Genomic DNA, 25,283 nt, shown 5'->3' on the forward strand with positions numbered 1-25,283 from the left:
TATAGAATTTGAAATATAAATAGAGTTAAGGTAATCACATATTACTGCAGGAAAAATAAACTATCTTACCACAACAGCCATGATCTTCATGTGTCTTACTGGCTTAATCACTTTGCCTTGTAAGACAGCTTCTCGAATTTTACATGGACCTAGAACATACAACAGTAAAGAGAGAATTGCTTGCACATTGCTGCTTGACTAAATTTCATACTCACAATCAGCTGTTAGTTATACTAACAAAAGAAAAACAATGAATAAAATGAACAGAAAGCATGCTGTTGACCAAACAGACTAGCTATCAGCAGAGTAGGCCTATTTCCAGTATAGCTATGATGTTTATTGTAACATATGGTTCTTATCTGTACTGTTTTTCCTGGGACAGTCTTGTTTTCTTATAAAATGTCTGTGTCCCAACTTTATTTTCCATATGTCCCATTTTTTTCTTTTGTACGTATCCTAATCATTTTCACATTTGCCTGGTTGGCTTTGATATTACATGTGATAAAATTCATTTTTGGGCAGTACTGGGAATCAAACATGCCCCTTCCCCCAGCAGTTAATAGGGGCAACCGTTACGCTACAGAGGCAAAAGTTAAAAATGAAGTAAACACATTGACAGAAAACTTAAATTTCAGAAAGTCAGAAAATGTCCTTACCACTTCTGTGGAAAATCAGTTATGGGAACTCAAAAGCAAGTGTCACATAACAATTGAAAAGTTTCAAACCAAGGCAATAGATTTCTTCAATACCTGCATTGAATATATTCATGAGTGATTTAACCATGGTCATTTCTCACAACTCATCAGACTATGAATCAGATCAACTTGAAGGGAAAGGAGTCTCTGATGTGATGAAACAAGGAAACTACATTCTCATTAAAATGGTGTCACCAAATTTCAGCGTGAATAAAGAACACCTGCTCGATGAGTCTGTATGTGTGAAAAGATATTGTGAAAATAAGTTTCAAGTGTGGAGTAAAATAAAGGATCAAAGTGTCAGACACAAACGGTGTGAAATATACTCATTTTACCATTGGATAAAAACACTGAAAATGAAAACCTACAACCTGTTTTCCAGTCATTGAACAGGTCAGGGATGGAATGAATGAAGCAGATATAGGCTATTAGTATGATGGGGTCACCACTCCCAAAGTGATTTATTAATGGCTGATAGATGTCATGAAATGAGAATGGAGAGTGTTGCTGGAATGAAAGATGACAGGGAAAACCGGAGTACCTGGAGAAAAGCCTGTCCCGCCTCCGCTTTGTCCAGCACAAATCTCACATGGAACGACCGGGATTTGAACCACGGTATCCACCGATGAGAGGCCGATGCGCTGCCGTCTGAGCCACGGAGGCTCCTGCAGGATAAAGACACTAACAATCTTAAATTCCTAGCTCTTGTTTGGCTGCCAGGATCAAATGCAGCTATCAAATATGTTCTTTCATTAATAAATACATTGTGAAGAGATGAGGTAAATAGACTTATGATTGAAACAGTGAAGGTTTAAATCATTGTTAAGACTCATTTCAAGGATTTGTCTTGTGATGACTTCCATGCCCAAATATCTAAAGAAAAGAAACTTCTTGATCAGGTTCATAAATCTGATAAATATTCTTGTGTAAACATGAACGCTAATGAGGCATATTTTGAGATTCTGTTCTTCTAATCATCGTAAGTGCGATTGCTTTATAATACAGGTATATGCATGGTGAATTCAACGCTAATATTCTCACTTCCAAGGATCCTGCTCATTTTAAAACGTCCTAGTTTTTTCAAGCGAAAAATGCAAATGTCCCATTTCTTTCAAAAATAAATTATGGGAACCCTATTGTAACATCCTTCTTTGAACTAATGGATTTTGTCTTAATCAGCTATAGCAGACTGCAACTAAATACAATTCTGCTTAAAAGGAAAGTGCAGGAAGTTCAGATTTAGGATTTTGATGAAACTCTCACAGTTGACCAAGTCCTATGTTTTGCATTCTTATCTAAGTGAAAGTTGAAAAATGTTGTGTTTCCCAAGTAAACAGACAGCCTACCAAGTACATTTATCTACTACTATGAGAATGTGAGTAATAAATAAGTTAAAAGATTGTGAGCAACTGCAAAATGACCTCGATAATGTTGCGAGATAGACAGTAACCAATGGTATGATGATAAATGGGGTTAAAAGTCAGGTTGTGAGTTTCACGAATAGGAAAAGTCCTCTCAGTTTTAATTACTGCATTGATGGGGTGAAAGTTCCTATTGGATATCATTGTAAGTACCTAGGTGTTAATATAAGGAAAGATCTTCATAACGGTAATCACATAAATATGACTGTAAATAAAGGGTACAGATCTCTGCACATGGTTATGAGGGTATTTAGGGGTTGTAGTAAGGATGTAAAGGAAAGGGCATATACGTCTGTGGTAAGACCCCAAATAGAGTACGATTCCAGTGTATGGGACGCTCACCAGGATTACTTGATTCAAGAACTGGAAAAAAAATCCGAAGTAAAACAGCTCGATTTGTTTTGGGTGATTTCCGATAAAAGAGTAGCATTACAAAAATGTTGCAAAGTTTGGGCTGGGAAGACTTGGGAGAAAGGTGACTACTACTTGACTAAGTGGTATGTTCATAACTATCAGTGGAGAGATGGCATGGAATGACATCAGTAGATGAATACGAGGATGGTTTGAAACGTTCTCGGAATCACCACTAGATGTCAGTGCTAGAGCAACGAGGTTCCCGCGCAATAATCACACATCCTTTGTGAGTGAACACGTGGCGCATCAGTGCTCTAGCTGCAGGAGTGTGGTAGTGACGACTCTTTGTTGTTGTTCCCGCGTAATGATTTGTGACAATGGATAAAACTGAGATTCGAGCAGCGATTAAATACTTTGTAAAGAAAGGTATGAAAGCAAAGGAAATTCATGCCAACTTTCAGAACACACTGGGGGACTTTGCTCCTTCATTTTCAACTGTTGCTAAGTGGCCCAGAGAGTTTAAATTTGGTCGGGAGAGCTTGGATGATGATCCGCATAATGGACACGTAGTGGACGGCCAAAAAGTGTTACGACCCCAGAATTTATCACAAAAGTGCATAAAATGGTCATGGAGGATCGTCGACTGAAAGTGCAGGCGGTTGCTGAAGCTGTAGGGATGTCTTCTGAATGGGTATATTATATTTTAACCGAAGAATTGGGTATGAAAAAATTATCCGCAAGATGGGTGCCGCGGCTCGACATTGGACAATAAACGCACCAGATTGGAAATGTCTGAACAAAGTCTGGCCCGTTTTCAGGGCAACCAACAAGATTATGCGCCAGTTTGTGACTACAGATGAAGCTTGGGTCCACTACTATACTCCAGAGACAAAACAGCAGTCAAAGCAGTGGAAACATGCTGATTCACCACCACCAAAGGAAGCAAAGGCAGTGCGTTCGGCCGGAAAGGTCATGGCCTCAGTTTTCTGGGATGCAAAAGGCATTGTGCTGATAGATTATCTTCCTACTGGCCAAACAATTATGGGGCAATACTATGCAAACATCCTAGACCAACTACAGGAAAAGATACGCGAAACAAGGCCTGGTTTGGCAAGGAAAAATGTCATCTTTCATCAGAACAACGCTCCGCCTCACACAAGTGTTATTGCCATGGCAAAACTTCATGAAATGGGGTACAAATTGTTGCCATATCCACCTTATTCACCTGACTTGGCACTATCAGACTTTTATCTACTCCCCAAGCTGAAATTTTCCTCGGTGGATGGAGATTTTCTACAAGGGAAGAACTGACAGCCGAATTGGAGAGGTATTTTGCAGGCCTGGAGGAATATCATTTTTGAGATGGGATCGCTGGACCAAATGCAGTAGTCTACAGGGAGACTATGTTGAAAAATATAAGCAGTTCCACCGAGGTAAGATACTCAATTCTAGTCCTCGGACACACCCGGCACTAAAAGCCATACGCCATTTCATTTCTATGTTATGATTTAACAGTCCTGCTACTAGGGAAGATCATAGAAGATGGAATCCAGCAGCCACCATCTCGGAACTGTTTGAGAAGTTTTTCGAAAGCTGTTGAGCCATGTGTACTGTAGAAACTGCTGCTTGTTTGGACAAGATGTTTTAGAGTTTTCATGATCAATATAATTTCATGAAATATGTGCCAAATAAACCTGCAAAGTATGGTATAAAATTAATGCACCTCACAGATGCTAGGAATGGGCATTTCTTTGATGGCTATGAAACAGATGTGATCATGTTACAGAAGAATTATTTCACTGAATTCCAGAGACTTTGATTTTCACAAAAGCATGAAATAAAATTAGAGGCCCACTCTGGAACTATCAAGTCTGATAGTAAAAATAACAGGTAGAAAGCAGTACAGGAGTACAACAGAAATTTCCACACACAAATGGACAACAAGATGTCCTAAATTGAACAAACTTTTGCTGGTTGTGCGGTAAAATAACCGTAACCACATTATGTACATTATTCTGATATGGTACCGTACATTTTTGTTGACAACAAAGAATGTAAAAAACCTGCTTATCTACACGATAATCACCAACTTTCACACAAGAGAGAACGGCTTACTAAAATAAATGATGATCATCATCATCTTCCTTCCAAGTATTGGGGCCATGTGACCCGTTACGGTCTTGCATTTTACTTTTTGCAAGACTTGAAAGCAATCAAATGTCCTTCCAATGGGTTGCTAGCCTGAAGGAATAAAAATAAATGATAATATACAGAATTACATAATTATGATAACTGATGATAAAACTTCAGAGAGTAATGCTTCAGACTTCATTCAAGAAACAGTTTATTGATAGATGTCTTATCAATGACATTGTTGTAGAGGTTCTTGCAGATATTACCTGGAGTTACAATAATGCATGGATATCACTACTCACCTGGAAGGATATACACATTTACGAATGAGTCTCTTGCTTCGATGACTCCATACCTCCAACAGAGTGGGGCAAGTTGTCATCCGTGATAAGAACATCACTTTGGCAGAGATTTCGATATCCTTTAGTCCATTTGTAGAATTGCTACAGAGTATTCAGGTATTCTTTTGACCATTCTTTCTCAGAAATATTGATCCAGGTGCTGTATATATTGCCATCTGGAAAGTGTGCTAATGGGAGTTGAAGTGAAGTCAAATTCAGGTAAGGATTGGCTCACCGATTAGGAAATGAACAGGTATGAGGTAAACAGGGTCTGATAGGTTATCCAGCTCCATAGCTAAATGTTTAGCATGCTGGCCTTTGGTCACAAGGGTCCCGGGTTCAATTCCCAGCAGGGCCAGGAATTTAAACCATAATTAGTTAATTCTGCTGGCACTGGGGTTGGGTGTATGTGTCGCCTATGGGCGTCAAATCAAAAGATCTGCATCTGGCGAGCCAAACTTGTCCTCTGACACTCCCAGCACTAAAAGCCATACGCCATTTCATTTCATTAGTTTAAATCAGTGGTAGTGAATCCAGGTAAGTTTCTATTTGAGTTAGAAAGGTAGTCGGTTCCTCAAAGGTGAGCGAGGCAGAGCCTATTAATCTTCTGAGAAGACATGACATCTTTTACAGAAGCTGCCCATCTACCACCCAAGGCGGGGAACAGATAGGGGAATGAAATGCCACATTAATTCTACTGATATTGTAGCATTCATTAATTCTTGCCTCTGGTCATTATTCTTAATGAATCTTTGGATTTCCTGATTAGCTCCAATGAAATTAGTGGCACTCTCACTATAAATGTTTGAAGGTGTCCTCTACTGGATATGAAACTACGTAAGGCTGCTATGAAGGCACTGCTGGTGAGATTGACACTAGTTCAGGATGTAGAGCATTTGCAATATATGATTTAGACTATCTTGCGGTGCTTATTACCATGTTTTGTAAGAAAGGGACCAGCATAATCCCGACCAAATTTATAAAAGGACGAACAGGCGTAACACGTTCCTTGGGCAAGGTTACCCATAAACTGTTGTGCAGCTGTTGCACTTTGTTATCTGCAGTTGAAGCATGAGGTGTATGCACTTCATAACAACTTGTCTTATGGTTGGGATCCAGAATCTTTGATGTAGTGATGTTATTAGAAGCCAAGGACCAGCATGTAAAAGACATCTATGTTCAGTTATTATTAGTTTTATCAGATGATGAGCAGGCAATACAATTTAATGTTTAAATTCATAAGATAATGGAGCATAGAGAAGTCTTCCACCTACACGAATGCAGCCATCAGGATCAAGTATAGGATTCAGGTTCCTTATGTTACTTGTAGAACTCATTTCATTATTCTTCCTTGTATGTTCAATTCTCAAGCTGAAGGCTGGTTGGATCCTCAGCAGCTCCACCATTATGTCATAGATGGTCTAGGCATCACTGAAAAAGGATACTAGAGAAATGAGGAGCAAGATAGTTTCCCGTTGCTTTCCTGAGCAAAATGGGTTGATCCAGGGAGTGGTTTGTGGGGGATGGACTTCGAACATCAGCCCTAGCAGGTATGAAAATTTGGCAGGAGAAGGGGGCTAGGGCCAATCCCCCCACCCCCACCAAAAGGAAAAAAAAGAAAAAATATCACGCTTACATTTTGAAGACATTTTAAAATTACTTATATGTTTTATTTGCAAATAGAGGCATTAGCCTCAGCTAACAGGTGCTGACATATTGAGGTGACGCCATCTAGGCTATCTTCACGTCAATTTTGACATTCCATTTTACTCTGCCAGATTGCAATAGTGAATCAAAACTCTTTTGGGTGGTCTATGGCTAAATTTCTAATGAATTTTGTCTGGTAGAGAGAGAAGCAGGTAGCATCTACTACCAGAAATTCTTCAAGGAAAGATACCTGGAAAGAGACGTGTTGGCAAAACACGGACCTCCTGACCAACAAATCTCAGAGAATGGACTCGCAAGACATTGGCAGATTTATTCTGAACAGCTCACGACAGAGAAAGCATAGCCAACATAGTCGCAGACACCCAGAACAGATAGGGACTAAAAGAACACACCAAAGCTGCCACCAGACATATTTAACATGCAGACATCATAAGCCTAGTATACTTCTAAGACATTTATTAACAAATGTCTGGATCTTTCTTGTTAGCTGCTCCAATACCTTTGAAGTTTCACAGGTATTCAGCTAGACAGACTTTACACTGCTATTAAAGATCAGCAGTTTGGTTCTAATACAAAGTTCTTTTGACTTCCATATGGGACCAAGCATCATGTACGCACCCTTGGCTTTGTTTATATAGCTGGCGACATCCTCATCTGCACCTCCATTAGTTGTTGCAATGCCTTCCAGATGGCAGAAACTATCAATCCTTTGTATGGTTTGTCCATCAACCTGTAATGGTGCAGAATAGCAATTCCCAAATCGCACATCCTTCGTCTTAATGCTGATCTTCAGCCCAACTCTCTGCCTCAGCCTTTTAATTTCCATATCCTACAATACAAGTCCTTGAGGTGTTGTGCAAGATTCCACTGCACACCCGACAGATGTCTCATTGTACTAGTCATAACAGTGTCTAGAACCAAAAGGAATATGATGGGCAAGAGCCATAATAGTAATTCGGGGCTAGCAAGGGGTGGCTTGTTGCCACCCAAATATTTTGAAGTAAACCAAATTTTCGTATTATTACAGACATCATCATCATCTTCATCATCAGGGTATTCTTCCAGCGGGCCAGGTAGAACTTTTGTGGACAATATGCTTCCATCGGTTCCTGTCATTATAGAGTTCCTCTCCTTTCACATCCTGCAGTGTTGTTGCTTTCTCAATAAGGTCTGCATTGATTTGGTCCAGCCACCTTCTTCTGGGACATCCAACAGGTCTCCTTCCAGGCACTGCCATTTACATGTAATGTCTGGGGGTTCTAGTCTCTTCCATCCTTTGCACATGCCCAAACCATTTCAAGCGTGCAATGCATAGTCTTTCTTCTATCATACAGGTCACTTGCATGTCATTTCTAATGCATTCATTTCTAATTCTGTCTTTTCTTGTTTTTTGCATAGCAGATCATAAAAATTTCATTTCACATCCTTGCAGTTTGCTGATGTCTCTTTTCAATAACACACAGGTCTCCAACCCATATGTCATGATTGGCAGGAGGTAAGATTTGAACATTGTTTGGCTTTTACGGGAGCTGCTTTGTCCCACACTAGATTTTGTACCTGATAGAAGAACGTGGAACTTTTTGTCACTCTTCTGGATTTCCAATTTAGCACTCCCCTGGTTCGATACAATACTTCCAAGATAGCTGAAGCTTTCTACACATACAATTCTCTCTCCATGAAGTTTGAGGTCACATTCGCTGGGTGTTCTACTCAATTTCATTGTTCTGTTTTCTTCTTACTCACAGTTAACTATTCCTTCAATTTGTTAACCCACCTATCTGATTACCTTTGGACTTCTTGCTCTGTTTCTCCCCAAATGGTATCATAATCTGCGAACACTAATGCATTTAAATCTCCAAGTTCTGCAACTTTAATTTCTTTAATGATAACATCCATGAGTGCAAGGAAAAGTAGTGGTGATAGTGCACTGCCTTGTTGTACACCTCCTCTTTGTTTGGAACCATTCAGATCTGCCATTCCCTATTTGTACACTACTTTCAGTTTTCATATAACAATTGGATCTTACAAATTAGGGAATTTGGAGACCCTAGTTTATGCAGACATTCCCATATTTTGCTCCTTGGAACACTGTCATAGGCTTTTTCTATATCTAGGAACACTACAGTACTATCAGATCTTTCCCTTTTTCCGATCTCTACACATGGTTATGAGGGTGTTTAGGGGTTGTAGTTAGGATGTAAAGGAGAGTGCATATAAGTCTCTGGTAAGACCCCAACTAGAGTATGGTTCCAGTGTATGGGACCCTCACCAGGATTACCTGATTCAAGAACTGGAAAAAATCCAAAGAAAAGCAGCTCGATTTGTTCTGAGTGATTTCCGACAAAAGAGTAGTGTTACAAAAATGTTGCAATGTTTGGGTTGGGAAGAATTGAGAGAAAGAAGAAGAGCTGCTCGACTAAGTGGTATGTTCCGAGCTGTCAGCGGAGAGATGGCGTGGAATGACATTAGTAGACGAATAAGTTTGAAAGGCGTTTATAAAAGTAGGAAAAATCACAATATGAAGATAAAGTTGGAATTCAAGAGGACAAACTGGGGCAAATATTCATTTATAGGAAGGGGAGTTAGGGATTGGAATAACTTACCAAGGGAGATGTTCAATAAATTTCCAATTTCTTTGAAATCATTTCGGAAAAGGCTAGGAAAGCAACAGATAGGGAATCTGCCACCTGGGTGACTGCCCTAAATGCAGATCAGTATTGATTGATTGATACATTTTCTTTTCACGAGGGAAGCTGAAGTACTTTTCCATTAGTTGTCTAACAGCAAAAATTAGGTCTATTGTTCTTCTGTTGCCTCTGAAGCCATGTTGTTCTTCTTCAAACTGATGTTCTATCCCTGTTCTTAATATCTTCGCTATGATCTTTTCCAATATCTTGAGGCAGTGTGGTAGCAGGGTAATTCCTCTGTAGTTTGTACACTTTCTTCTGCTTCCTTTCTTGAATATTCTTGAATATTGGTACGATCAATCCTTTTTTTCATTCATCTGGTATCTTATTTTCTCTCCAGATTACTCCTAGTGTTCAATGTAGCCACTGAAGACCTTGTATGCCTGCTGCTTTGCTTATATTTGCAGATAATCCATCTACCCCTGATGATTTTCCTTTCATAAACTTCAGGGCATTTTCTGTTTCTGACCACGTAATTGGTCTTTCTTTTTTCTCCATGTTTGATAGGTTCATTGTTTTCGTGCTTCTCTTCTTCATTGCCATTTGACAACTTGTCGAAGTAGTTCCCAACTTCTCCTCCGATGTTTTCTATATTCCAGATTAGGATTCCATCCCCTGTTTCAATTGCTTTAATATCCTCTGTCTGATCTCCCACTCTTCAATATTCCATATAACACCTTTTGATTCCTTTTTGAGTCTTCTACTTTTTGTGTGAACATCTCCCAACTCTTATCCTTCTCTTCCTTCACAATTCTCTTCACTATTAATTTCTTATGTCTTATTTGTTTGAAGTCAGCTATTTTTTGGTTATCTTGTGGTAAGAAACCTTGCATTTGTTTTTGCTTCTCAAAATCTTTGTTTCTTTGCCATATTCTGGTCTTTAATAGCTTACTTTTTCACTCCACCAACTGGTCTCTTTCTTCTTTCTTCCTCATCTTGTTATGCCACATATTTCTGCTGCACAACTCACTAATGTTGTTTTAAACAGGTTCCGTTCCTCCTATGCACTTTGTGTTTCCTTCTTTGGTACCTTTTTCATTACTAACTCTTGAAAAGCTTTTTCATTTGCCTCATCTTTCAATTTCCAATCTTTTATTCTTGGTATTTTCTGTCTACTTGGTGTTTGCACAACCTTATAGTTCAAGTCCACTATTAGTAGCCCAAGATCACTGTCTAAACATTCACTGGGGATAACTGTTACATCTCTCATGCCTTCTCCACTTTTTCTATCTGTTATTACATAATCAAAGACTGTTTTAGTTCTTCCATCCCAGCTGTATCTTGTTATTTTATGGCTGTCTTGTTTCTTGAAGAAATCTAGGACATTCTCGCCTTCACCATTCCTTCCCCCATATCCAAAGGGCCCCATTACCTCTTCATAGCCTGTTCTATCTACTCCAACTGGGGCATTTAGCTATTATCATAATATTATCCTCTTGTACAGGGTCCTCCAAATTCTCAAAGAACTCTTGCTTTTCGTCATCATTACATCCTGTTTGCGGAGCATATACTTGGATTATTGTAAGACTGTTACTACCAAGTTTTACTCTGGCTTTGATCATTCTTTCATTTATATATGTGATAGCTATTGGGAGTTATGGAGGAAATGTCTACTCCCAGCCCTGACTAACTAGGGTGAACATTATCCTGGCAGAAGGTATAAAATGCCCTCTGGGGTTCATTACCTCAGTCGTAACAATGCTACAGATATTGCGGTAGCCCAGCTTAATACTTCGGCTTGTGAAGTAACCACGGAGCACATGATAATCACTACTTCACCCCAAGGGGTTAATCCCCCGTCGACCTCGGTCGACGCAAGCAGGTTGTCGGATTCTGTGGAACCTGTATCGTGTGCGGAGGGAGAGTCGGAGCTCCCCAATACCTCAACATCCTCAATACACTGGTCACAAAAGATCAGACCCAAGAGAACCTTTAAATTAGGAACCATCAACATACAGACCATGGTCAGAGTGGGGAAACTGAAACAAGTCCTAGATGCAATGAGAGAACATGGAGTCGACATACTGGCTCTACAGGAAACGAGATTCAGAGATGAAGATATGGTGGAATCAGAAGGATATGTAATACTGAAGGGAAAACCGGGTATCAAGATGAAGCAACAGCCGTTTATGTTTGGTATGGCGTTTATAGTAGACCGAAGCTTCTTGAGTAGTATCATTGACTGGAGGGGTGTGAACGAGAGACTGTCATACTTGATGATGAAAATTGGCAATAAATAAAACTTATACAGATGTCAATGCACATGCCCCCACAAATGATAAGAACAAAAAAGACAAGGCAGGGACAGAGAACTTCTGGAACACACTGGATAAGGTAGTAACGGAAGCAAACAAGAGAGGTGTCATGATCTTGCTGGGGGATTTCAATGCACAGCTAGGCACTGAAAGGAGATTCAAAGGCCCTGTAGGGGATTACCCTGCGCACATGAGAACAAATAGGAATGGAGAAAGGCTTGCGAACTTGTGCAACAGACACAAGATGAGAATCATGACCACACACTACAAAGCCAAGGTGAGTAAGAAGACAACCTGGATAAGTCCGGGCAATAGAATTCGTGAAAGACAGATAGATCACGTAGCAATCCGAGACAAAAACCATGCAGAGATCATAAACACCAAAGTCAGGAAAAACAGCAGAATGGAGTCTGACCACTATTTCACTGAAATCAAACGTAGATGGATACCAAACATAACTAGGAGAAACACGAACACAAACTCACACCAGATCGACAGAGAACTGCTGAACAACAACCGAGATCAGTACATGAAGAACCTGACAGTGGGAGAGTAAATGGGAAAACTTAAAGGACAAGGTTAGAGAAGAATCCAAATGATTGGCCACTAATAACAAGAGAAGGAAACATGAAGAGGCGGTAGAATACAGGAGGAAGATGTGGGTAAGGTGGCAGACTACCAAGAAGGAAGAGGACCTGTCAACATTTGAGACAGCGAGAAAGATGGCTGCCAAGACGATCAAGAATGCCAGAAGGAAAAGGTGGAATGAGAGGCTGGAAGAAGCTGATCATGTGTTTAAGAAAAACAAATCACGATCCTTCTTTAAGGAGATGAAGAGCAGGATAAAGGGTTATGAGACGAGAGAACCTTTTGTTAAAGGACAATATGGCGAGTTGAAAATAGGTGAAAAAGACATATGCGAGGAAATGGTAAGATATTTCAAAGATCTACTGAACACAGAAGCACCCACAGGGAGTATGACTCTACAGTACAGCAGAGACATCAACCAAGGACGAGCACCCACCAGAACAGAAGTTGTGAAGGCAATCAAGGATCTCAAGAATAACAAAGCGGCAGGTAATGATGGTATATGCGCCTAGGAGATCAAATGGGGTGGTCCTGCAATGGAAGAAAGCATGTACAGAACAATAATGGACATCTGGATAAATAAGAAAATACCTAGTGACTGGAAAGAAGCCATAATTATACCAGTACATAAGAAAGGAGACAAAAGAATACTGGATAACTACAGAGGTATCTCACTGCTAAACATTGGGTACAAGATACTCTTGAGATTATTGCTGAACAGAGTGGAAGCACAGCTTGAATCGACCATAGGAGAATACCAGGGTGGTTTCCAGAAAGGGAGGAACTGCGTAGAACAGATCTTTGGACTCAAGAGAATCATAGAACACAGACACAGGAAAGGAAAGGACACAATAGTTACATTTGTAGGCTTCGCAAAAGACTACGACTCAATAAACAGGAACACACTACTGAACATCCTACACGACAGAGGATTGGATTCTACAACACATGCATTGGTGGGGGAAACATTGAAGGCTACAACTGCTAGAGTAAGATACCGGAGTATGTTGTCAGACAGCTTTGAAATTAAGACAGGAGTCCGACAAGGGGATGATCTGTCGCCAATATTATTTAACCTAGTTTTGGATGAAGTGGTGAAGCAGTGGAGACAGTTTAATAGAACCATGGGAATTGAAGGTGTACAGATTTGGATATAAGATCAAAAACATTGTCATAGTAGATTGCCTTGCCTTCGCAGATGATATGGTGTTACATGAGAAGGAAGACGACCCAAAGTTGGCACTAGCAAATGTAGCTGAGACTGCACCAAAGGTTGGTCTAAAAGACGAAGGTACTGAATACAAAGACCGATTGGAATGTGAAAGGCCAAGTGGTAGAGTGTCGACAGCTTCCGGTATCTAGGTGAGAACATCACGGGTAAAATACAAAGCAACAAAAGTACCACAGAGTTCAACTGCTGCTGAAACTACGATATGCAGCCATGACTACATATGGAAAGAAGAACCTCTCGAAGAACACCAAACTGCGACACTACATGATAACCATCAGGAAAGCTGCATTATATGCAACTGAAACACTGACATTGGGCAAGAGAGCATGCATACAATTGGAGAAGGAGCAAAGAAGAATCTTGAGACATATATGGGGCATCAAAAAGCAAGGTGAAATCTGGGTACACAGATCAAGGCAGGAACTATGCGAGTATAGAACCAATCTCGAGTGTGATAAGAAAGAGAAGGTTAGGATTTGTTTGACATCTCATGAGGATGGATGACAGTAGGCTGACGAAGATATGGAATGCAACCTGCTTAACTGGAAATAAGTGGATGAAGGAAGTCAGAGAAGATTGGGAGAATATTGGCATAAAGGAAAAATATCCACTGATGACAGTACAGGAAAGGTCCAAATACAAAAAGCTCGTGGAAGGTCACAGATGGACAGACACCAGGATCCAGATTCAGATCACGGAAGCCGAGAGAAAGAGGAGGAGTGAGAGAATGAAGAGGTATTGGGAAGAAAGAAGAGGTACCGAACAAGTCGCTCGTGATCCTCAGGGGCCGTAACGAACTGAATAGAATAGAATATGTGATATCTGTTATGGCTTCAATATCTTTATGTAGCACAAATCCAACTCCATTCTTTGTTTCCTTCTTGTTACCATCCCAGTATAGCTTGTAATCTTCCCTCAGTTTCTTTGATTTCATCCCCTTCCATTTTGTCTCACTCATTCCTAATACTGTATATGAATCTTCCTCCTTTCCATCAGGTTGACTATCTTTTCACACTTGCTGGTCAGTGTAATTATATTCAGGGTCCTACTCTCAGTTTGGTTCCTTGGTAAGGTCTATTCCGGTTGTTATGTCTTTGATTGGTATATCTTCTTGCATTTTTAGGATAAGCATCAGCCTTCTTAGGGTCATCATTAGTTGCTGAAGTGCCAGAAGTGGAGTCTTTTTCTGGTATGTTCGATCCGAGGCTTGTCCGTACATTGAAAGCAATCAAACAATTACTTCTTTACTGGCTCGCTGGGCCTAACAAAGGATTTTCTTTTGGGGTTTACTCCCTTAGCCTTTGCAGATCCCTCCTCATCCCACAACGCAGTGGGTTCCATCTGTACAACCCCAGAGGATAGGTGGCCTCTTCAGCTAGCTCTGCCGTACCGAATCATCATCTCCGCCTTCGCTGCCGTTGAGGTCTTCACCCGTAACCCTGGGCATGGGTTCTGTGATACACCCCACGGGACTGGGTCCCTGTCTGAACTCAAGCCATCCTATCACTCTGGCCTACTGGAGTGTAGGGTGCCCACCCCTGCGTCGTGGTCATGTCTGGCAAGAATGACTCAAGTGGAGGACAGCAAAGGTGGCCCTGTCTCTCTTGAGCTGGGTTAATGGTTGTATATGATGCTACAACCAAAGGCTTAGAAATATATATTTTACAAGAACGTTTTTTGTTACTCTGTTTAATTTAGCTCAATGAAGCAAATGATTGTTGCAAAATTGTATAGGCTACCTATATAATGTTGATAAAAATGAACTATCATTGTTCAGGTTTACCTTCCCCCATCATTCTAATTAAAATGTCACTAATAAGTTCTGAAAAAATGCTGATGGATGAGCGCCGAATGCCATGGACTGCGGGCTGTGGCTCTACACGACTGTCTCGATGATCCAGATTTCAGAGATTTCCCTGTAGTTATATTTAATAGCTGTTCTGTTTTGCTGCATTCATCAATAGTTTTAGTCGCTAAATGGTAAGCAAACTGGATTTATTTTCTTAGGTTTAATATGGCCTCTGTGGTGTAGAGTTTAGTATTATTAACTGCCATCCCTGGAGAATGGTGTTCAATTTCCAGCTCTGCAACGAAACGTAAACTGAAACATAGTCCACTCAACCTCAGAAGGTCAACTCAGTAGAGGGGGTTCGATTCTCCCTCAAAGTGTTTTTCCCGTAGTTTCCCGAATTCTCCAGGCAAATACTGGGATGGTATCCAACTTAATCCCTTAAGCGGGGAGCTCGGTACACCAGCTCACTTCCAAGTGGGGAGCGATTTCCTTGATTGAAGAAAATATTTACTTGATTAAAAACAATCTTAGACTATAATGAACTATTGAAAGGCCCTCTTGAAAATAATATCTAATTGTTGGAAAATTCTATTTTAATTTGTCAATAGTTTGTGCAAGAACATACTAAGTGCTTTCACATTGTGATATCGCAGTTACTTTATCCTCATAGCAAAGCTCCGGTTTTGGGCCGATGACCTTCGATGTTAGGCCCCTTTAAACAACAAGCATCATCATCATCATCATCAATGCTCCGGTTTTTGTTTATACAGTAACTTCTACCTGAGGCAGTTTACTAACAATCTCTGCCTAGAAATAAATATTTCTGTATATGTAAATTGTAGATTTACAAAGTTCACATGTACTTAAAAGATTTACAAAGGAATAAATTACAATACTTATGAAATTTTCTGTTATGTTGGTAGCACTATCAAGGGATCAAGTTCATATAGCCTACCTACAACTCATGACACACACTGGCTATATTATACTACAATACAGGTAATATTTACAGTATTTACAGTCTTCATAGTGTTATGACTTTTACAGCTGTTCATTATGATACCCACAGAAGCAGATCATGTTATATAACCTGTCTCGGCGTCGCATAATTTATACGATTCCATTCTGAAATGCGATCGTTTTCTCGGCATGTAAACCTTCCACCCTAGGTATAAGCTTCCGAAAATTTTGCTAACAGGTGGTCAGATACTGGATTTATCTTATATATTTTGGGAGGAATTTGTCAGTTATTCACCTCATTGTCAGAGGTATGTAAAAAGCTGTGGAGAAAAATCTAATGATAATATTATTATTTTAGAATATTATTTTATATTATTATTATTATTATTATTATTATTATTATTATTATTATTATTATATTGGCTTTAAGTCCCACTATCTACTTTTAGGGTTTTCGGAGACACTGAGGTGCCGGAATTTAGTCCCGCAGGACTTCTTTTGCATGCCAGTAAATCCACTGACAAAAGGCCAACATATTTGAGCACCTTCAAATACCACCGGTCTGAGCCAGAATCAAACCTGCCAAGTTAAGGTCAGAAAGCTCGCCAGTGCCTCAACTGTCTAGGCCACATAGTTCAGCGAAAAAAAATCTCTTCTGCGTCATCAGCTCATAGAAAATAGGCGAAGTGAACAAGTGAATGCGAGAAATATAGTGTCCTAATTTAGGTTTCTCTACAATCCCCTGCGGCAACAGTATGGCGATGAGAAGCATAATTTTCAGCTTTATGTCTATCACCCTTTCCTTTATACACAGGGGCTACTATAGCAACTCTCCATTCATCTGGTATAGCTCCTCCGACCAAACAATAATCAAATAAGTACTTCAGATATGGTACTATATCCCAACCCATTGTCTTTAGTATATCCCCAGAAATCTGATCAATTCCAGCCGCTTTTCTAGTTTTCAACTTTTGTATCTTGTTGTAAATGTCATTGTTATCATATGTAAATTTTATTTCTTCTTTAGCCTTAGTCTTCTCCTCTATCTCGACATTATCCTTGTAACCAACAATCTTTAATACTGCTGACTGAATACTTCTGCCTTTTGAATATCCTCACATACACACTCCCCTTGTTCATTAATTATTCCTGGAATGTCCTCCTTGGAACCTGTTTCTGCCTTAAAATACCTATACATACCCTTCCATTTTACACTAAAATTCGTATGACTGCCAATTATGCTTGCCATCATGTTATCCTTAGCTGCCTTCTTTCCTAGATTCAATTTTCTAGTAAGTTCCTTCAATTTCTCCTTACTTCCACAGCCATTTCTAACTCAATTTCTTTCCAGTCTGCACCTCCTTCTTAGTCTCTTTATTTCTCTATTATAATAAGGTGGGTCTTTACCATTCCTGTTTTTGCATTCCTCAACAATTTCTTTAAACCCATCCCAGAGTCTGTTTACATTTTTATTTACCGTTTTCCACCGATCATAGTTACTTTTTAGAAACTGCCTCATGCCTGCTTTATCAGCCATATGGTACTGCCTAACAGTCCTACTTTTAAGACCTTCCTTTCTATCACATTTATTTTTAACTACCACAAAAACAGCTTCATGATCACTAATACCATCTATTACTTCAGTTTCCCTATAGAGCTCATCTGGTTTTATCAGCACGACATCCAGGATATTTTTCCCTCTGGTTGGTTCCATCACTTTCTGAATCAGCTGTCCTTCCCATATTAACTTATTTGCCATTTGTTGGTCATGCTTCCTGTCGTTTGCATTTCCTTCCCAATTGACATCTGGCAAATTCAGATCTCCCGCCACAATCACATTTCTTTCTATGTCGTTTCCCACATAGCTGACTATTTTATCAAATAATTCCGAATCTGCGTCAGTGCTACCCTTTCCCGATCTGTACGCTCCAAATATATCAAGTTGCCTATTATCTTTAGAAGTGAGCCTTACACCTAGAATTTCATGTGTCTCATCTTTAACTTTTTCGTAGCTTACAAATTCTTCTTTCACCAGAATGAACACTCCCCCTCCCACCCTTCCTATCCTATCTCTATGATGCACACTCCAGTGCCGTGAGAAAATTCTGCATCCATTATATCATTTCTCAGCCATGATTCAACTCCTATTACAATATCTGGTAAATATACAGTCCAGCAGTGTGACATACGAAGTTCTAAAATCAGTGAACAGGATACTTATGATCTTTTAGAACAGAATATTTATTTTATTCAATATTGTTCAATAACTGCATGGAGGTAGTGTTGCCAAGAAAAGGCAACAGTTCTACAAAGCTGCTATAACTTACTTAAGCAAGAGAGAGAGAGAAACTAGGCTTCAAGAAAATAACTTGGATGTTCTCAACCATTAAAATCAAGTTATAAACGGAAGAGAAGTAGACGTGCTCAGTAAAATATGTTAGTAAGTTTTACACTTTGCACAAGAAACCTCTTCTTTATGAACTGCTGTGTATTTTTTTAAATTTATTTACAAAATGGAAGAATCAAAAACAAGTATATCCAAGAAAGAGCTCCAGTTTCTGTAAGGAAGTATTTGAAAAGTGTAGGCCTATTCTCTCTCATTTCAAAAATTGTTCCATACATTTTTAACAGTTTCAATGAATTCACCAACCTGAGAGAAGCATTTTTCAGGCTTGCCAGGATTTAAAAACAAACTGCAGGAATACGATTGCCCAGGAGAGGTTATCCTTGGCTTTTTTCTATTTATCAAAAATAGTACTGATGCTGCCATCAACTCAAATCGAAAGAGAAGATGTTCATTTTGTGTGTAAAAATTAGAGCTATGGATTTAATTGATTAATCAAACTGATTAACTAATTAATCTAAAAATCCAATTAACCGAGCAATGTGTTTTAAACAATGAATCTAACCGATTAAAATTACAGTGTAGTGAAGGAAAAATAACTGTTTTGCTTGGCACAAAACCTGTGTAGAGTATTATTTGTCATTTGGTGTGCAAGCCTCAGCTCTTATATGATTGGCAGGTCATTAAAGTAAGCTGGTGCTCATTTCTTTCTTTCAGAAAGAAGAAAGCAATAATACCTCATTAATTGCTTTCTTCTAAAACAAGGGTTATGACCATTGGTTTTACAAACTATTCAAAAGGAAATACTGGTCAGGCTACTGTAGTATATTTGTGGACCTTTACAAAACAGTCAGGTGGCATAATGGGAAGCAGGGGAGGTGGGGAGGTACTTGAAGGGACAGTCATTAAGGAATTTCCAGGAAATGTGTGAATGGACAGATACAAATTGCCGGAAAGAAACAAACAGTAGAAAAAGTTACAATTGAAAGCTCAGTTCAAGTGTGGTGGTTATTCAGAAGACTGTACAATTATGACTTATGAACCAATAAGAGGAAAACTTTGTGAAAGTTTTGGATTTAAACTAAACTATTGTGGTAAGGTGACAGACAGAAAGACAGTGTTTTGTAAGAAATACAGAAAATCATTCAGTTATACTGGGAAGTACAAATAGCCTACTCTTCAATACCATCTCAAACATATTCATATTTTCCAAAGTGTATCTAGCCTAGTCTCCAATATCATCTCAAACATATTCATCCTTATAATACCAATATAATGGTCCGTTATTAGACATTATAAATTTTCCAGCTAACTCATTCTTGGTTGCCTGCGTTTCGCCCTCGTGTGCTAAGTTAGGCTCATCAGTTGGGGCTTAGCATACCACCCAAGATGCAAGGCTAGTGCATACCGTGGAGGCCACTGCATAGGCTACTTGAAGCCATCAGCAGTGCCAATGCACTATGAGAGCTATGTCTCATTTCCAAAAATTGATGCCTGCCTGGCCATCAGATAACACAGATGTTGATTCCCAAAGGGAATTTAAAATATTTGTCCTGAATGAGTAAATTTATAATACCAATATAATGGTCTGTTATTGGACTTTATAAATTTTCCAGCTAACTCATTCTTGGTTGCTAAGCCCCAACTGATGAGCCTAACTTAGCACACGAGGGCGAAACGCAGGCAACCAAGAATGAGTTAGCTGGAAAATTTATAATGTCCAATAACGGACCATTATATTGGTATTATAAATTTACTCATTCAGGACAAATATTTTAAATTCCCTTTGGGAATCAACATCTGTGTTATATTCATCCTTTCCAAAGTGTATTTGCACCTATCAATGTCACTAGTAGTTCATCTTCTCAGTCAACTTTGGAGCACCCTACAGTGAAGCCTGTGTCCTCTAATAAGGAAACAAATTATGAATAAACTAGTGAAGTGGATTGTACAGGATAGTAGGCTGGTAAACATTGTCTATGATCATGGTCTAGAAGAGGTTTTACAGGAAGCTTTCAATTCTGACACTTATCTTCCCTCTAGAGACATGGAAAAGAAAAATAATTTACAAGTTGTATGACAGAAAAGTCAAAATTATTAGATGAACTGAAACATGCAGAATTTGTTAGTCTCACGGGGGATTTTTGGTCTTCCATATCTAACCGTAGCTACTTGGGAGTTACAGCTCTCTGGATTGATTCAAATTGGGAATACTGTAATTCAGCATACAAGTTAAACCTGTTATGGAAAATCACAATGCCGCTAGCTGCACTGAAGTGTTTGAAGATGTAGTTCGTAAATGGGGTTTGGAAGACAAAGTCCTAGCTGTTTGCACTGACAATGCAAGAAATATCAATCGAGGAGTTGAAAGAGTGAAGTTTGACAATTTTCGGTGTGCAGCCTACACTCTACAATTGAAGAGGTAGTTTCCAAAACTCACTAAGTCAGTTTTGGGTGAAATTGAGAAATCCGTTGGATCTTGTTTGTAATGTGTAGACCTATCTATGTTACTAATATTTTATTCCAGAACTCACTATGTCATCATAAATTGTAACGTAGGATATCATATTTTTTTCCAAAACTGTACTAAGTCAGGCTGTGATGTCTTCCAAACTCTGCTAAGTCTATTGTATCACCAATGGCAATGATTGACATTCAGAAGTCGCATGCGTACGAGTAAGCTCCTGTTTCCCGCCAGTAACCTATTGGCTATTTCATGTGCCATATGTTTAAGAGCAAGTTTCCACATATTACAAAAGTGTAAAAGATAAGCGACTTTAATTTAGAAAGTTTGAAGAGCCCTCTAAAAGATTCCAGTAGAAACAGGAAGAGAAGAAGGGATGTAAACACCTGAGATAAAACAACATGCAAACATGCAAGAAACAGTTCAAGTGCTCACCCTGCATCTCACTTTGCTTGCAATCACGCTGGAAGACTGAACTATACATGCAAGGTAGGATTGTTGAGTCAAGAAGACATCACTAATTTCCGTGACACACTGTATGACAACAAATCAAAAGAGCAAAATAACTTCCTTTTAAAATACAGTATATACCACAAAACCAAAATCACATCAACCAAGGAATGTAGTCAATCCTTGTGCTATGTTATTTACACAATATTTTATACAGAGGAAAGCCGGCCAGATTGTACGAGTTTGTGCTCATTCTCTTCTGTAACAGGAATGAGTATATTCAGATTGAATCATTTCAATGCTACAGGTGAACAATGCAAAGAGAACAGGGGTGGTGGACGTATTAAAGCCAAAGACAAGGAAATGGAGGTTTCAATTGTAACTGTCATTAAGACATTGAAGTGCAGAGAATGCCATTATGGGAGGGAAAAGAGTATGAGTTTACATGGACCCAACACTTTCCGTCAAGGAGAATTGGCGAATGTGGAGAGAGGCCATGGTAGCTGCTTCAAAACCAGTCTCATCTTATAGCAAATTTCATAGAATTTTCCAAACAATTCAATACTGGGTTTGGGTACCTGAAAACCGACATGTTCAAACTGTGAAGAATTAAAAATCAAGATACAAAATAATTCTACATCACCAGATTGCACAAATTACGTGCTAAAACTTTTCTGAAATTTTGAAGCGAGAGGAAGATAATGTTGTGAAAGTACGATTTAATATGCAACAAAACGAGCCACTTCTAATATTAGGATTTCAGAGACTTTTTTATGCTCGACAGCTTTGGTTGTACAACCTAACTTTCATAATTCATGAAAACATCCGAAATGTTGAAAACACTTTCATATATTCTTGGACAGAAGATCAGTCTGGAAGAGGATCGAATAAAGTTGCATCAGCCTTGCATAACATTCTGCATTGCCTTGAAGAGAGGATTCATCAAGAAGCAAAACCAGAAAACATTGAGACTGTTCTGACTCTGCCACAAGTCAAAACAAGAACTCTACCAGCATGGACTTCTTGCTTGATTACGTTCACAAAAGTGAAATTTTTAATAAAGTGGAACACATATTTCCTATCCGAGGACATAGTTTTTTGCCTCTGGACCGAGTGTTTGGAAGAATCAAAAACGTGTACAGAACTCGTGAAAAACTATTAGAGCCACAAGATTATCATGCTGTTCTGGAAAAACATGAGGCAGTTCAACTTTTAGTGAGAGACTGGTGACTACTCGATTTTAAAAGGAGTGCCAATAATATCATGAAAACTAAGCTCCCATTCTTGATGAGGGAACAGCGTGTTCTGAACAAAAAAGGAAAGAAAGAAGTGTTTGCCAAGAATACCTACAATGGAGACTTCAATGAATACGAAGTGTTAAAGAAGAAATCAGTCCATTCTTGGAGGAACACTTACCGACTGGTCAATGTAGTAGAAGGATGTAATATACTACAATAAAGCTCTGAAGAACTTCGGAGATGAAGCAGATCTGGTTGATCACACAGAAATTCACTATGCTGAAGAACAGTTTGTGCAGTACAGTGTTAAGCCTGTGCAAGTGTGTTTGTTCTTGGAATTTGTTAACTATATTTTTGTGTTTTTAAAATTATTTTTAATGGCAGATATTGGACAATTCAATAACTTTTTCCTTACCTCATTGATGTTCAAGGGAAGTTTTTGTAATGTAAAATAAATCACTAACTACCACTGCTTTGAGTGCTTGCTTCTGATCTGCCAAATGTGCAACTTACCGTGTGCATGTAGATGTTTTATTCCAGAACTCGCCAAGTCTGTAGTTCTTTTCCAGAATTGACCTAAGTCAAGTGACCTACTTAACTTTTGGAAAAAAAAAATTGGCATTTTAATGTTATTAACTTCAAAAAAGGGTTTTGGTTTGTCCCCTTCAAATTTGGCCTACAATGAACATTTTATTGTGTGTTAAAATAAGAGGCTAGTATTTCTTTATAATGGGCGAGATATTTCAAGTCCTGGATTTACGAAGACGTGTTTGTATGCATAAAACCGGTTTTTACCAGCCGGGAGTGAAGTATTGATTTTTCAATCGACCAGTCAGCTGTATCAGGTGACCTAATGGGAACTTTCAAGGACAAGGCAAGGTGTTTAATGCGTGTGGAATATTCTGGTAAATGTAATTTCAATAAGTGTAGCAACCTATCAGGTGTCAGAACGATGTCCAATTACGAGACGATATTGAGACACACCCATCTGATGAAAGCTTATTTACTCCTGTTTTATGAAGAAACGCTCTCTTATACCATTGGACTCTTATATTATTGAACTCCTACACTCTTGCATTCTTACTGTGATATTTGGACTCTGCAACATTTTATTTTTGACACCCTCTAACAGTATAACATTCAACGAGTCAAGCAGATTTTTGAGGGCTAAGTTACGTACTGTTCTTCTATAAAATTCGACATGTTTGTGTGTGGAACACATACTAAAATTTTGTGTCAGTTTCAGCCTTCACCTTACCAAGAAAGAAGAGGACCACAACATGTTCACTGAATTTCATCATGATGTTTCTACTACCTGAAGAGGAAACCTACAACATTTCTGGTCTGGACTTCGCTGCTATTATGGTGAACTAAGATGTAGGTAACATCTAATATGGGGAGATAATGACGGAAGCACATGACCAGCAACATGTAATCGAGCAATTCCAATACATCGGCGGAGATCCACTTTCATCAGACATTTAAGTACCAATTTATGTTGTTTTTCCTGTTCACCTTTGTAGAAATAATGCTTACTTATTCATTATTGGTAGTATTTCTATTAGATTTGCATAATTAGATGATATTTCCATTCTTCTTTCATATGGGTAATGGTAAATTTGTTACGTTGTGAGTGAGTGAATTACTGAATTCTATTAGAGTAGTTAGACTGTGTGTGCCTTCTTATATTACTCTAAATGTCCCAACTAATAGTTCAGTGTTATTTAAAAATCATTGTCCTCACTGATAAATGATAATTTATTTTTTGAAAGAATTTTCAAATGTGGAAGCCGTGTGGGACAGATTTACGGCATATTTATTACGGTACGTTGGATTTCAGTGTAAATTTCATCTCACTTATTTCGTTGGATTTCACGCATGTTAGTATCATCTGGATTATTGTCAAACTCAGATTTATGTGGTATTAATATCCAACATGAATAATAATAATAATAATAATAATAATAATAATAATAATAATAATAATAATAATAATAATTATAATAATAATAATAATTCTAGCTCGGGTTAAACTGAAGATTAAGGGTGATGAGTTTAAATGTTACCTGATCTTGTAAAATGTTGACATGTGCTCAATTAAGTGGAATATGAGCCTGAAATATGGCAGAATCCTGACGGATCATTTACTGCATTTATTGCATTTACTGAATTATAGAATTCATTTATTGAATTTATTTGGAGAGTATGTGTTTGGTGGACCAAAACTTCTTCAAATGTTGGAGCATGTGTTAAATGATGTGTGTAGATTTAAAGTAATAATAATTTTCGTGATCTCATGAACCAGGAATTCGAGGTGTTAGCATTTGACCTGTATTATGTGCGTATTTGTAGTCTACAATTCTTCCAAATATTAAACCGCTGATATTATTATGACCAACGTTGTGAGAACTCCATTATTTCTGACTAAGTGATCACTCGTATTTCATCACATTTCTGTGAGGGTCGTAATTTGATTTTTGACCAATACCATCATCTTAAGATTCCTTGAGCAGATTGTAATAATCAAAATCTAATATTCAAAGTCTAGAATTCGCCTGTAAATAATGTAAATAATATTTGTGTCTTTGTGTGAATGTTGAGCGAGTGCTGCAGTGATTTTCATCCATTTGTGATATTTTTGAAATGTGGTTTTGATCTGGCC

At 38.6% G+C, this 25,283-nt stretch overlaps 1 protein-coding gene across 1 annotated transcript in view; it reads right to left on the bottom strand.

Moving 5' to 3' along the window:
• LOC136866720 (uncharacterized) overlaps nucleotides 1–25,283 on the bottom strand; it is a 134,881-nt gene that overhangs the window by 65,380 nt on the left and 44,218 nt on the right. Inside the window, exon 2 of the mRNA XM_068226612.1 lies at nucleotides 70–149. Within this exon, the coding sequence (XP_068082713.1) occupies nucleotides 70–149 (80 nt within the window). The remainder of the gene's footprint in view (nucleotides 1–69; nucleotides 150–25,283) is intronic.

The sequence above is a fragment of the Anabrus simplex genome, chromosome 3, assembly GCF_040414725.1.
Source record: "Anabrus simplex isolate iqAnaSimp1 chromosome 3, ASM4041472v1, whole genome shotgun sequence".
In the NCBI taxonomy this organism is placed as follows: Eukaryota; Metazoa; Arthropoda; class Insecta; order Orthoptera; family Tettigoniidae; genus Anabrus; species Anabrus simplex.